The 15,348-nt window shown below is 39.0% G+C and overlaps 1 protein-coding gene across 1 annotated transcript; it reads left to right on the top strand.

Annotated features, from left to right (window-relative positions):
- Positions 1-11,087: 11,087 nt before the first annotated feature.
- On the top strand, positions 11,088-12,264 carry LOC120292435 ((E,E)-alpha-farnesene synthase-like). The gene is made up of 3 exons (XM_039310604.1): positions 11,088-11,300; positions 11,416-11,664; positions 11,821-12,264. Exons 1-3 carry the CDS (start codon positions 11,088-11,090, stop codon positions 12,121-12,123), a joined length of 765 nt encoding a protein of 254 aa, XP_039166538.1. The 3' UTR covers positions 12,124-12,264.
- Positions 12,265-15,348: the final 3,084 nt, after the last annotated feature.

The raw sequence follows: 15,348 nt of genomic DNA, 5'->3' as shown, positions 1-15,348 counted from the left end.
TAGCTCTTGCATCTTTTCTTAACCATGAATGTCAATGATGCCACAACGTTTCCAATTGGGACTCTTTACTAAATGTAATGGATCCGTTAACTTTGTAAGAGAAGTTGGTTCACCTCTACTCCATCTATCAGCTTAGTTTTTTCTCTTCATCTTTTGCAGTGATCGACAGTGACACGATATACATAACCATGATTATATGCTTCCAGATTCAGAACTCGGTGAATAACCTCTGAAAATCAAACACAATGAAGTGCAAATAAAGCTATTTTGAACGAGACGAAACACAATATGAGATTAATGAATTACATGCGGAATTATAGAAGATCCCCTTTAAGATCAAACAATTATATCGAATTGAGTATGATTATACGTGTGATAGCATCCACTACACTAGAAATATCAACGAACCCTACCATTGCAAGTGCTCGGAGTAGTTTTTTTTTTTTTTTTTTTTTTAAGTTTCAGAATTTAGAGTTTAGGATTATCAACATAAGAAGGCTCGACAAATTTGAAGCTAAATCCTAAACCATTGATTGTTTCGTGAAAGCAATGTACGAGCGTGTACCAAGTTGATGAACTAGTAGCTCCCAAAATCTGAGTTCTGCTTGCATATACATAGAAAGCACAAAAATGAGATCAAGTAGAAGTCCAGCTCTGTCTATTCCAGAGGCCCCTCCTTTCAAAGTGCATTCCCGCTCGAGATCCATATAATCAACCATATTATTTTGCATCAGTCTACATAGTTTGAAAAGGGCTTTGGACGTTTTTAGCACATTTCAATCTTTTATGAGGTCCAGTGTCTTCTAAGTCCTAACGACAAGTCTTGGACTCATTGTTTCTCGTAAATACTAAAGTGATTAGCAGTTTATAGAAGTATAAGGAGGGCCTTTGTGGGATAGAATGGTTCAGAAGATTAGAGGGAGCCCATGAAGATGACTAATGATGTTATTCAAGGCCCAGCTTTCAGCTTTTGGGCCGACCACAAGCAATCTTATTGTTTAGCAGTGTAAAACCTACTAAATCAATGATTGTGATTCACATAATTCTAATTCGATTAGGTAAGAAAAATTTCAAGAATCATCCTCCTAAAAAGCAGGATATGTCATCCTACAAGTGCGAACCACGTGAAGGATAGGGTAAAATGACAAATTATATTTGAAGTTTTTGTAAATGAATAAACGGGGCTGGCACGGGCCCATGGCTTGGCACCATGCACGGGCCTTGCCCCATGCACAAGCCTAGCTATGCTCGATCAACTGAAAGGGCAACATAGGCAGGCGAAAGCTAAGAATTCCATTCATGAACCGAGCCCTACCCACTTCAGGCTACCCAGGCCTGATCAATGTTATGTAGAGTATTGAAAAGCTTTTAATCATTGAGATATGATAGGACGTCGTGTAGTGGGGGTGTCCATTGGTCCAGTCCAATTTGTGAATTGGATTAGACTGGGCCATGGTTGGTTGGTTCTAGGTAGTTCATGTGGGAATTGGTTTGGTTTCTGATTCTTAGAAAGGAATTGGACTAATTGATCCAAACCAACGAAACCGGTCCATAGTGTATCATTAATATTTTTATTCACTAAGGGAACAAAGTACATGTTATTTGTAGGAGTGATTTTTTTATTTACTCGTAACTTCCCATGATTACTAATTTTACCCAACACTATGGTAACTTTCAATATATATATGAACTTTAGAAAGAAAGTAAAAATTCTAAAAAAGTAACACCGTTAGTTCTTGGGACAGCTTGGGAACTACACAGAGGCTACCTGGTTTTTAGGGTGGATAGGGTTGGTTCCTAGTTCCATAGACTGAAAACTAATCTTGTCTAGTTTGGTTCTCGATTCTAGAGAGATAACCTCTATGGTGTAGTGATTTTCAAGCATCGTGCTACCTATTGATTAAGTCTTGTGTAGTTACTTTTTTTTTTTTCCACAAATTGCGTGGTGTGACCGACCATATCTCAATTCGCTTTGGGTTTGCCTTCCGGCTATCGTTGCAGAACCGAGTCAAGACCCACGACCGATCCCTTTTAGTTGCTTTGTTCTTCCCCCATCTCAGCCAACTGGGGCCAAGACTCGTCGGCGCCGGCGCATACTTGATTTTGAGCTTTGCAGAGTTGGAGTCGGTCACCGTGGCATGTTGTTACCTACTCTGTGTTGATTGTCGATTTTGACCCTAGCTCTAATCGACTCCATCCCGCTTTTCCAGTTGGTGCCCGCCATGTGTTTTTTTGAAATGCCACAATGACACATAGTTTTAGTTTCCTCATTTTGGATGAAATCAAGTTGGCCGCACATGGCCTCGTTTTGTCAAAGTGTTCCGGTGATGTTTGGTGACCCTAGGCATCGGCCATTTAGTCGTTCGCCACATGTCCCTACTTCTGCCGTTGTTTCGTGTCAAGAATATAATGCGAAAACGCTAATGGACTTTGCAAATGAACTAATGTGAAATTACCAGAGAAATAAACAAAAAATAATAAAGACACTAGAGATTTACGTGATTCGGTTTGAGTATTGGCACCTATATTTACGTAAAGAGTTAGAGCAAATCATAATAAGATAATTACAGGACTATAATTGTTTACCTGCTCAAATATTTCCTATGCCTAAATTACATCCAAATTCACATTGTACTCAATTACATATAAGATCATAGTATAAAATCACTGCATGTTCAAGCCCAAAATCAAAACGCTCGTCTATGGCTGGAAACAAGGTGCGTTCCTTTTCTTTCCTTCGAGCAACCGTGGCTTCTTCATTGTAGCTGTTCAGAACGGGAGCCCACAGAGTCTTCTGTTTTCCTTTTTGCATGCATGCGGCTACTCAGGCAAAAGAAATAATAAGACCAAACCTCGTAGGGACCATTTTGCTCCCACAGGTGAAATAGATATGATAAAATAAAGTTTCCCGACCCCAGTAGGTATTAGCAACTCGTTATTTGAAAATTCTCATAGTATCAGTTTGACTTGACATCAAATATCTTAATGTTGCACAATGTATGTGCCTGAGAAAACCCGCACCTAATTGAGGGTTGTAAGCCTGTTTTTTAGGCAGTTCCCTTATACTTATGTAATTTCTGGTCTGGACAGAAAAGTTAAGTCGCGATAACCACAGGAGAGAGCCAGCAAGGTTCTACCTCAGCCCAAACCCTGCTAGCTCGAGCCGCGAGCCTCAGGCGAGGCTCCACCTCTCTAGATCAACTGAGGTCAAGCTTGCACACCCCAGCGAGCTCGAGCATTGCCTTGCCTCACTGGCCTCTGATTCTGAAAGCTCAACCAACAGATTCCCTCGTGCATCACATTCGCATTTGGCTTACTGTGGACGCGTGACCCTAAGCTTCTGTGTGAGGAGTTTATCAAGAAACGTTCGAATGGTGCATCACTTTCGCATTTGGCTCATTATAGACATGTTGTCCTAAGCGTCTAGCGAAGACTTGATCGAGAGACACTCAAATGGCGCACGGCGGGCCATGTCATGAAAATCATGGCATGTCTCTTTCACACTCCTCGGATGACTTCTCCGTGGCTGCTGCCTCCAAGTCAACAGGAGGGCACGGTAGTGCTAACACTTCCATGTAGTAGTCAGACTCATTCCACGATGTTGCCATCTTATTTGGAAAGTTTGATGTCATATCTTAAATGCTAAAAGTGATGGGGAAAGAGAAGACGAATGGAGGAGAGGACGATGCGTATTGTTATATTTGTTTCTTATATTTTGTTTAATTCTCTATATCTCTTAGAATTGTGTATATCCATAATTGATTTTGATAGATATTTTATTACCCTGATACTTTAGATAGTCTCATCTAATAAAACATACGATGCTCGTATACTTTTTATTGGAACACATTGAAATATACAGAAATTTCACATTTCTCTTCTGCATATAATTAATTATTTATTTATTTATCTTGATATAAGAATTGAGTGATCTTGAGGAAATTGGTGCACCTCGGGTGTGCTTCCAATGCTAATCTCGCATCTCGTCGTCTTGTTTTGAATAACAACTAATATCCCCATTTTCTTTATGTGGCAAATGATGCGAAATATTCTTAATATCTGTAAGGCATCCTTCTCCTGCGATGGCACGCTCGTATCTAATGGTCGGAACTGGTGGTTGACTGGGGGTCGTGCATTGTGCGGCTGTTGGTGGGAGTAGTCTTCGCAGGTCTCATGCTTTTTACTTTGCAAAATAGCAACAGGAGAGACAGAAAGCTTGCTTGTGAAATCCCAAGTCCTTGGAGATAAGGCCTTTGGTCTGAATGCAAAGTCATCCCCTCAAGCCTCTTCCAAACGCACCATAAATGTGGAAACAAATATGGAAAAGTATACTAAATTAGTTGACAACTTATCTTTAAGATCAGTGTAGATCATACAAGGTTAAGATCGGTGCCAAAACGAACTGAATAGATCCAAACAAAAAAATTCAGGTCTTTTTGGTTCGGATAGCAAATAGAAAAGTTTCTACCTTGATTTGGTTTGGTTCAATTTGGGTTGGGTTGGTTGCAGGTGAGTGAGCGTGGCCTTGCCCATATCTAGGAAGGGCCTTCATGCCCTTGCCTGTGGTTAGCGAGGCCTTTGCGGGCCCATCAATTGCTAGCGAAGGCCCTTGCTTGCAATTGGGGATGACCTCATTTGGGGCCTTCGTGGCCACACCAACCGAGGGTGAGGCCTTCGCAGTGGGCAAGCAACCCTCATCGGCATTGAAAAAAGCAAAAACAAAAGGAAAAGAAATATGCAAAATAAAAAAATTCAAAAAAATATCAAGAAATAATAAAAAAATTAAGAAATGTTAAAAATCCATGTGGAAAGGAAAATTGATTAAAAATCAACATAGGGTGATTTGTTAGAAATGACACTTAAGTGATCGATTTTACTTTTGATATGGCATTAACATGAGCGGAAAAAGAAAAGTTATGACCCTTAAGTAAGCGCCATACGAAAGTTATAGCACTCATCCCATTTTTATCCCAAACAAAATGTGATTAGAGAGAGAGAGAGGGGAGTGCTCTTGAGTTGAGAATCACTGTGCACATGAAGCTGAAGAAGACGAGAGGAAAAAAAAACTAGAGAAAGAGAACCAACTAGAACTGTAACCAGTTCAGGTTCAGTTCTCGGGTCGGTTTGGGTCACAGTTTGCTTAAGTCCTTTGTGTTCGGTTCAATTCGGGTATCACGGATATCCGAACCGAACTAAACTGTTCACCCCTAGTTAAGACATGTCTCAACTAATTAATCACCTTTTTTTTAACATGTTTATCCCAATTTAGAATTAAAATTAAGAGATTTAATTTATTAAAAACTTGGTTGAATCCACGTGAAATCCTCTATGTGACATTACAATTTGTTAAATAAGCAGTAATTGAATTGTCGAGATAGTGAACACAAACTTAGGTTCCTATGAGGACCGATTGAATATGGAAACAAGAGTATTAAAGTCTTACAAAGTTAAATTTGTAAAGAGATTTGCTAGTATAATATTCTTTGGTCTACTTTGAGAATAATAGCTTGTTGTGAGCCACACATTCTTGAAGGAATGAACCCTATAATATTTTATAAATATTTGTTATTTGGTTTTTTTGTGGTTCAGAATAAACTGTTATTCTCACAGTAAATTAAAGGCTGTCACCCCGTCATTTCTCATTTGTAAACTTCTTGTGTTGCAACCTAATCAATAAAACTCGAAGCACACGCTTATGTCCTTCTCTTGAATTAGTAAAGCCTCGACCATGAGTGATTTGAAAAATGTCGGAGCTTTCCGGAGGATATTTCCAAAGGAGAAAGTTGTCGCATAGGCTTGGTTTCCATTGATCGACCCATCAGGGGCCGAACTCTCTCCCAATAGGTCACCAATAATGCTGCTTGTCCAATGGAAAGCTCAGCCACCGGGAATTTCAGTGCATCACGTTCTCATTTGGCTTCTCATGCATGTATGGTTCGAAGTTTCAGATCGATTGATTGAGCAAGAGATATTCAAATGGTGCACGGCCGAGCAAAGTGGAGTTACATCAAGGATTTGCCAAGTTCATGAGGGCGTCATTAGGGTGACAAAATATCCCGATCTACTGCACTAGAATCAGATCATCAGCTGAATGTGGCCATATAACGTGTGGCTCAGCAATGCAATGAATGAGTAGGTCCCCTGACGTTTGTTAGTTTCCAGGCTGCTACAATCGCTTAACCATCAATGGACAAGCATCTTCTTGGAACGGGTAACCCCGATGCCCATCGCAATCCAATGTTGGATCGGTACGCACGTGTTAGCGTGGCACATCGCTCTCACGCTCCTAGGATGACTTTTCTACACTAGCTTTGGCACTTCCATGTGAAGCACTAAGACTTTCATGTGATGCACAGATTCATTTAAACTTTATTGACATATTTTTGAGATTGAATACGTAACCCGTTTATTATAAAAATAAGCATGTTCGCGTTCATTGTTTAGAGTGTTAGTTTCTATTGTATGTCCAAATTTATGGGGGAAATTTTGAGAAATTTTGAGAAATTTTGAAAGAAATGCAAACAGTTCCATGTTTTGTGTCTTAGAAATGTTTGGGAACATAAATTGATGCTGTACCTCAAGTGTTGAAATGATAGGGAAAAAGGGAACATGATGAATGCACCTCTTTTTGAATGAAGAGTGTGATGGAGATGACACGTGAATTGATAAATGAGTAATCATCCACATGAGATAAATTTAAGACGGAACGTCGCACTGAGACTATATTATTATATGTTGATTTGAAATGATTGAGCTTTTACTTGAAATGAAATGGCGGTGCATGCAATACCTCATTCATAATCTCGTAAATAAGTAATATTGCGATCATGTTTTGATTAGAGAGAATTCCCATTTTGGCAATGCTTTAATTTTCCAGTTGAGACAATTAATCATCGACCGCCCCAAAAGTCAAAACACAGAAACTGGTTTTATATCATTATTTATTTATTTATTTATTGCTAGGAATCGTTTTATATCATTACTGGTATGAAAATGGTTGAACTCTTGGGAGTACGGGATAAAAATCTCTTGCGCGGTCAGCGCGTGGTCATCGACTCAAATTGCCATCGATCGAATGAAAAATCACTGTAGACACGTGACTAACGGTGCTCCCATGAGGTTAAAAGAGCATAGACGCCTAAGGAAGGTCTCCCATCGTTGAAAAGTCACCACCCAAAAGTGACGTTGTCCCACGTGCTTTTTAGTTCTAGCATTTATTCAACTTGTTTATTTAGCCTAATAAGGTTTGACTAACCGTATAGCCTTCTAAGTTTAGCATAATTAATTACGGGAGTTGCGCCGGGTGACCACTGTTCCCACACGAAAAATGGGAGGTGGTTTTTAGAGCGGTTGGGGGTGATAACATTTAGTTTTAAGTGTGGAGTTTGACTTATACACTATACAAAGAGATAGGGTAAAAATCTGAGGGTGAGTTAAAAGTTAAAGTAGGACATACAAAAAGAAGTTTGGCATAATCAACGAGCCAAAAATAATTGATCATTAATTCCATTAATACACACTAACTGATTGCGAAGAAAATCCATATATACATATATGTGTGTATGTGAAAGGTAGATTGAGTTGTTTTTGTATGAAAACAAAGTTAGATTAAAGATTTTGAATAATTCACCTAAAGGGAACATAGTCACAGAAATCACAACAAATTTGGTATTTAATATCATAAAGCATAGAAACTAATTTTTCAAATCTTGTGGGAGGCACGGATCATCTACTAGTTTTATATTGAATCACACCAAGAAGCTAATAACTGAACAAGTGCAATCTGTTGTGAAAAAACATGAGATTGGACAGCAATATACTAGAAAATTGAAAGGTAAACTTGATATTAAATTTACATAATTCGGGGGTGTGAATTACTCTAGGAAGAGAAGTATCGTATTTCATTATAGATCTAGTGAAAAAATGGATATTACAAAGACATTCCAGTTACTCGAATGTTTCTAGTAACTTGTATTCACAATTGTTAAGGAAGCAATTTCTCAATCGCAAAAGAAAATACACAAAATTGATCAATGACAAAAGGTTTCTTCAATTTAGGTGCAAAGTGAACAAAATTCATGAGAATAATTTTTCTACACATTCTCGGCACACCAAGGCACAAAGCCAAAAAAAAAAAAAAAAAACCCTAATTAGAAAACTTATATTAATCCCATCAGACTGACTCTAATACGAACTTGGGTTTCGTTCAATTGTTTCAATCTTGAGACATATCTATCAACACAAACGATGATTAATTGCGCACCCTGGTCAACATGTACAGATTGCGCACCCACTTTATTCCCAACTGATTTCTCAAATCTGATTTTTGGGCAAGATGAATGTGGTTGCGTTTTGCCAGATAGGCGTGCGTAGATTCGTCTAGTTTGGTTTGGCCTACGCTGAACAAGCCCTCTAAGCTTTGGTTTCAAGAGATCGTGTCGTGTTCTCAACGTGTGGCCGGAGATGGGACCCGGTACCGAGGTTGCCGTGCGGGGCTTGTCGTGAGGACCAAATTGAAACATTTGCTCTCAAGTCCCATCAACACTCCCGCTGAGACTCGCCTATATAAATCAAAGGATTGTGCTCAACAATACTCACACTCATTTCATCATAGAACTAGTAGAAATTCGCGCTCACCAATCTTCTCAACTTTCACTTACGCGTCATGGAGTACGCAACAGAACAAGCCCAGTTCCAACCATGCCAAGCGAATTTACAACAAGTTGTGGGCACGATGCACCAAAGAAGATCGGCCAATTATAAGCCTAGCATTTGGAATTACGATTTCTTGCAGTCGCTTAGCAGCAAACATGACCTCGTAAGATTATACTTTGTAGCTTCCGCACTATCTTATTGTTCTCTTTAACTGTAGACATCTCTTCCTTATATAGTCGAATGGACATTGGCATGCAATCATGCGAGTATTTGCACATGAGACGCATATTGATGTTTGAAGTAGTACTTTGCTCCAAATTCATTTGAAACATTACAATGCATGTCCCTATTAAACATAGCAAGCGATGTTAGAGTTTTGGTCAGTGTTATCATATGTATCGGCCATTACATTCAGACTTGATTTATAGCTATCATATAATGTACCAAAACCAATTCATATAGCTCTACATATGCATGTACTAAAGTAAAAACATCTAGGCATTGCTCTATAGATTGAATTATTTGAGGCCCTTTCAGGGTAGATTTTGATCTAACAAATATGACTCAATTCTGCAGAAAGAAGGAATTAAAGAACGGATGGAAGGGCTCATGGAGGAAGTAAAGCGAATGTTATCGGAAGTAGTCGATTCACTTGCCAAGTTAGAGTTAATTGACAGCATGACCAAACTGGGGTTGTCCAATCTTTTGAAAATGAAATGAAAGAAGCTCTTGAAACAGTTGCATCCATCAACAATGGTGTTTTCACTATGGAAGAACATCTCTATGCCAGTGCACTTCGGTTTAGACTCCTTAGACAACATGGCCATATCATTTCGCAAAGTGAGTTCAAAATATGGACCTCTGTGAATTCGTAGGTGTAAGATGTTACTACCAAATCACAAAAAAATAAAATAAAAAATCCTACATATACTAAAGATTACTATACAAAACTTGGTTCTTTTTGGAGATATCATTGAAAAGTTGACACATATCGACTTCAATATCACTTGTTGAGATTATCATTGAATTTTTTATTCATCATATTGGAAAAGTCATGAAACCGACATACCTATATGGACTTGGGATATATTTAGTTCAGCATTTGAAGAAAGTCTTTAAGAAAATACAAAAACTTTGAGGTTAAAGGAATTTTTTGAAATACAAGTAGTGTTTGATCAATTATAATTTAAAAGTGCATTGAGAAACACCTTTGGTTTAAATACTATTTGGAAAAGTCACACTTTGTAAAGCACTTTTCTTTTAAATTCAAAACCGGCCAAAGACTTAGCAGCCAGCGGGCAGCCGCCGAGGCCAAATCTGGCTGTTGACGCTAGCAGCCCGTTGCGCGACCTGGAGAAAGGACAAAGAAAATGTAGTTGTAGATTAGACAGTGAAGAAAGTGTAGTCCCCATAGTGGTACGATGAAATTGGGTGCACATAAGCCACTCAAAGCTCATCGTCGTTATTCACTCCTTTACGATAAGATCTTCTGAGTCATCAGTCATCGTGGTTCTAATATTGAGTATTATCAGCAATTATTCTCGGTTCTGTCCGGTCATAAATCTGACTTTCAATCTGTAATCAGATGAATTAAGGAGCTTCAAAGAAGGAAGCATTTTATTCAACAGAAGCTATTGCGAAGATGTTGAAGCTATGATAGAGCTTCTTGAGGCTTCACATCTGGCTTTGGAAGGTGAAAACATTTTGCACGAAGCGAAAACCTTCTCAACTGGGATTCTTCGCAAGAGAGTCTCCAGTTTGGACGGTCGGCTCTTTAAACGCGCTGTACACGCTTTGGAGCTTCCGATGCATTGGAGGGTCCAGTGGTTTGACATCAAATGGCAAATAAGCTTGTACGAGCAACGGGAGGACAAGCAAAGCAATCTGCTTGAGCTTGCCAAGCTCAATTTCAACACGGTCCAAGCCACACACCAAAGAGATCTTGCAGAGATATCCAGGTAATTTTATATGTATTCACAAATGAAGTAGAAAATGTAGCAATTCATTCGACTAAGGTCATCTGTTTAAAGGATGTCATGTTCTATTTTCAACTCATCTCAGGATGAAAACTCAACAAACTTGGTTGTGATATATATATGCTCTAAATTCACCCTGGGAACGTGCCTATTTTGAAGATATCTTTACCAGACATTATGTGATTTTCCTAGCTTTTGATTCTGATTAGTTTCTTCGGTAAATTCAGATGGTGGAGGGATCTGGGACTTATGGAGCACGTGGAGTTCACGAGGGATCGGCTGGTCGAGAGTTTCTTGTGTGCCCTTGGACTCTCTCAGGAACCACGGCTCAGCTCGCTCCGCAAATCTCTCACCAAAGTCGTCATCTTGATACTGGTGATCGACGATGTCTACGACCTTTATGGTTCGTTGGAAGAGTAAGAATGCTTTACCAGCGCCATTACCAGGTTGTCCACGATGCCTCCCAATCTCTTCCTTTCGTCTCTGTTGAGTTTATTTTCTCTAACTGGAATATCTGATGCTTCTAGGCGGGACTCGGAGCAGATTCAACACCTTCCCGAGTGCATGAAGGTGTGTTTCCGAGCGCTTAACGATGTTATTCACGAGATCGCTTATGATATTGGCAAAGATGAAGATTGGCATCGAGTGCTACCACATCTCGCGAAAGCCGTAAGTGAAAAACTTGTGGATAATTCCATATGCACATGCCACCCCAATTTTTTTTTATCCTTACATTATTGATCATCTCTGAATTTGTATTTTTTTTTTCCTTATTTTTTTACAGTGGGCAGACTTTTGCAAAGCCCTACTTACTGAAGCAAAGTGGGACAACATGGGCTACACACCATCGCTGGAAGAGTACTTGAGCAATGCGTGGACATCATCTTCAGGACCACTGATCATGTCTCACGCTAGTTTCTTTGTGGGACATATGAATTTGGAGGATGTAGCAGATTTGCTGGAGAGAAACAAGGATCTGATTTATAATGTGTCCATGATAATTAGACTCTGCAACGACCTTGGAACGTCAACGGTAATTATCAAATTTCTGCGCTGAAGTTATAAACCAACTGAATTTGACATGATTTTAAGAATTCTTAGCCTGCGAAAAAAACATGGCATATGGTATGATTGAATCAAGGAGATCGAATCTGATAAGCACATTAAATTGATTTACTTGTTCAATTAGGCCGAAAGAGACAGAGGAGATGCTCCATCGTCGGTGGTGTGTTACATGCGAGAAGCGAATGTTCCGGAAGACATCGCTAGGAAGCACATCAAGGAATTGATAAACCAGGAATGGAAAAGCATCAATGCTTATTGCTTCAGCAATGCCGAGACGCCCTTTGTCCGAACCTTCATTGATGTCACCGTGAACGCGGCTCGCGTTGCGCATATGCTTTACCAGTTCGGAGATGGGTTTGGCGTCCAGGACGGTGATATTAGGCGGCAAATTTTATCTGCAGTGATCCACCCTCTCGCTCTTAACTGAGATAGCGCAAGTGTAATAACAAAGCAAGTGCGTAAGCTAGACTAGCTGCTGCCGGTAGAAGGATTTGAGTACTCCACGCAAATTGTATCCCATGCTGCATATTCATTTACTGGGGTTTACAATGGTCAAATCTCTTAAAGATGTCCATGTTACAATATCGCACAAAGTAATCATGTGCGTAGTCGGCCTGATCCACATATATCGCACTATGAAAAGAAATACTCGAGATCGTAATAATCTGACCCTTCTCATCTTATGCAACGTTGAATGTTGTAAATGGCCAGTAATGGTACATTACTTTTTTGCTAGGATAACAGTCTTTGGTTTACTTCGAAAATAATAACTTCTTGTGAGCTATAAATATTTGATGGAGTGAATTTTACAACATTTTATAATTATTTGTTATTTGATTTTTTTGTGATTCAGAATAGATTGTTATTCTCACAGGCTGTCACCAAATCATTTCTCATTTATAAACTTATTCTGTTGCCACCTAATCAATAAAACTCGAAGCACACGCTTATGTCCTTCTCTTGAATTAGTAAAGCCTCGACCATGCGTGATTTGAAAAATCTTGGTGCTCTCCGGAGGTTATTTCCCAAGGAGAAAGTTCTTGTTAAGGCGATAGAGTATCTCGATCTACTGTACTAGAATTGGATCATCAGCTGAATGTGGCCATGTGGCGTGTGGCCCGGCAATGCAATGAATCGGTAGGTCCCCTGACTTTTCTTCATTTTCAGGCCGTTGCAGTCGCTTAGCCATCAGTGGACATGGGGTAACCTGGACGCCCGTCGCAATCCAACGTCAGATCGATGTGCAAATGTTAGTGTGGCACGTCTCTCTCATGCTCCTAGGACGATTTTTTTACTTTAGTGCCGACACTCCCACGTGATGCCCAGACTCATTCCAACATTATCGGCATGCATTCGAGATTAATTGCATAACCCCATTATTCTAACAATGAGCATGCTCTCTTTCATTGTTTAGAGTGTTAGTTTCTATCGTACGTCCAAATCTATGGGGTAAAACTTTGAGAAATTTTGAAAGAATCGAAAACGGTTCCCCGTATTGTGTCTTGGAAACATTTGAGAGCATAAATTGACATCGTATCTCAAATGCTGAAATGAAAGGGGAAAAAAGGGAATGGGACGAATGCGGAATCAACACCTCATTTTTAAATGAAGAGTGTGGTGAAGATGGCATGTGAATCGATGAATGATGAATCATCCACATGAAATAAATTTAAGATGGAATATTGCACCGAAACCTTGTTACTATATGTCGAATTGAAAAGATTGAGCTTTTACTTAAAGTGAGATGATAAGGCATGCAAAGATTCATTCATAATCCCATAAATGAGTGATATCACGATCATGTTTTGATTAGAGAGATTCCCATTATTTTGGTAGTGCTTTAATTTTTCAGTCGAGACAATTAATGATCGATCGAGAAAAGTCAAAACTGACAAACTCGTTTTATATCATCGTTGGTATGAAAATGATTGAACTCTTGGAGTACGGTATTTGCTTTAATTGCGTACATCAATGGTCAGCGCGTGGTCATCGTCTCAAATCGCCATCCATCGAATGAAAAGTCACTATAGACAAGTGACTAACATTGCTCGTACGAGGTACGAGGTTAAAAGAGCATAAACACCTGGAGAAGGTCTCCCGTCGGTGAAAAATCACTATCCACTTGTGACATGTCTCACGTACTTTTTTGTTCCATGCCTTTATTCATCTTGTTTATTTAGCCTAATAAGGTTTGACTAATGTTATAGCCTTCTAAGTTTAGCATAATTAATCACAGGTGTTGCGCCAGTAGCCACTTTTCTCACATGAAAAAAGAGAGGTGGGAAGTTTTTAGGGGGCTGGGGATGTGAACCTTTAGTTTCAAGTATGGAATTCGACTCCCACACTCTATATAAAGATATGACAAAAGTCTGAGAGTGTGTTGAAAGTTAGAATATGACATATAAGAAAAAAGTTTAGCATAATCAACAAACCAAAAAAAAAAATCATCATTAATTCCATTAATACACACTAACTTGTCATGAAGAAAATCCATATGTATGTGTGCGTATGTGGAAGGTAGATTGAGTTATTTTTGTATGAAAACAAAGTTAGATTAAAGATTTTGAATAATTCAACTAGAGGGAACATAGGCACATAAATCACAACAAATTTGGCATTTAATATCATAGAGTAAAGCATAGAAACTAATTTTTCAATCTAGTGGGAGGCACGGATCCTCTACTAGTTTCATATTGAATCATGCCAAGAAATTAATGAATGACCACCTCTTCTCTTGACTTTACTTCGCTTCGGGTAGATTAAGAGCTCTTTCTTTAGTCTCTACAAGTGCAATTTCTTGTGAAAAAACATGAGATCAGACAATAATAATCTAGAAAATTGAAAGGTAAATGAGACATCGAATTTACATAATTCGGGGGTGTGAATTACTTTTGGAAGAGAAATATCGAATTTCATTATAGATCTAGTGAAAGAATGGACATTACAAACACATTTGAGTTACTCAAACGTTTCTAGTAGCTTGTATAGTGTTTAGCCCTCACAATTCTTAACAAAACAATCTCTCAATCTTACAAAAGAATACACAAAACTGATCAATGACAAAAGGTTTCTCCAATTTAGGTGCCAAAGTGAACAAAACTCACGAGAAGAATTTTTCTACACATTCTTGGCACAAACCAAGGCACAAAGCCCATAAAAAAAACAACAACCTAATTAGAGAACCTATATTAATCCCAGGAGACCGACTCCAATACGAACTCAGGTTTCGTTCAATGATTTCAATCTCGAGACATATTTATCAACACAAACAATGATTAATTGTGCACCCACTTTATTCCCAACTGACTTCTTGAATTCGATTTTTTAGCTAGACGAATGTGGGTTGCGTTTTGCCAGATAGGCATTTGTAGACATATCTAGTTTGGTTTGGCCTTACCCCGAACAAGCTTCTAAGATTTGGTTTCAAGATATTTTGACGTGCTCTCAACATGTGGCCGGAGGCAGGAACCGGTACCGAGGTTGCCGTGTGGGGCTCGTCGTGAGAACTAAATTGAAACAGTTGCTCTCAAGCCCCATCAACACTCCCCTCGAACTTGCCTATATAAATCGAAGGATTGTGCTTAACAATACTCATGCTCATTCCATAAAAAATAAAAATAAAAAAACTTGTAGAAATTCGTGATCTCACCAT

The sequence above is a fragment of the Eucalyptus grandis genome, chromosome 4, assembly GCF_016545825.1.
Source record: "Eucalyptus grandis isolate ANBG69807.140 chromosome 4, ASM1654582v1, whole genome shotgun sequence".
In the NCBI taxonomy this organism is placed as follows: domain Eukaryota; kingdom Viridiplantae; phylum Streptophyta; class Magnoliopsida; order Myrtales; family Myrtaceae; genus Eucalyptus; species Eucalyptus grandis.
Note: the sequence above shows the minus strand (reverse complement) of the source record. Positions and strands in the feature narration are given on the sequence as shown.

Coding starts and splice junctions, on each gene's coding strand:
- LOC120292435 (XM_039310604.1), top strand. CDS start 11,088: ATGCCTCCCAATCTCTTCCTTTCGTCTCTGTTGAGTTTATTTTCTCTA. Junction 11,301..11,415: donor TACCACATCTCGCGAAAGCC/GTAAGTGAAAAA, acceptor ATTTTTTTACAG/TGGGCAGACTTTTGCAAAGC. Junction 11,665..11,820: donor ACGACCTTGGAACGTCAACG/GTAATTATCAAA, acceptor TTGTTCAATTAG/GCCGAAAGAGACAGAGGAGA.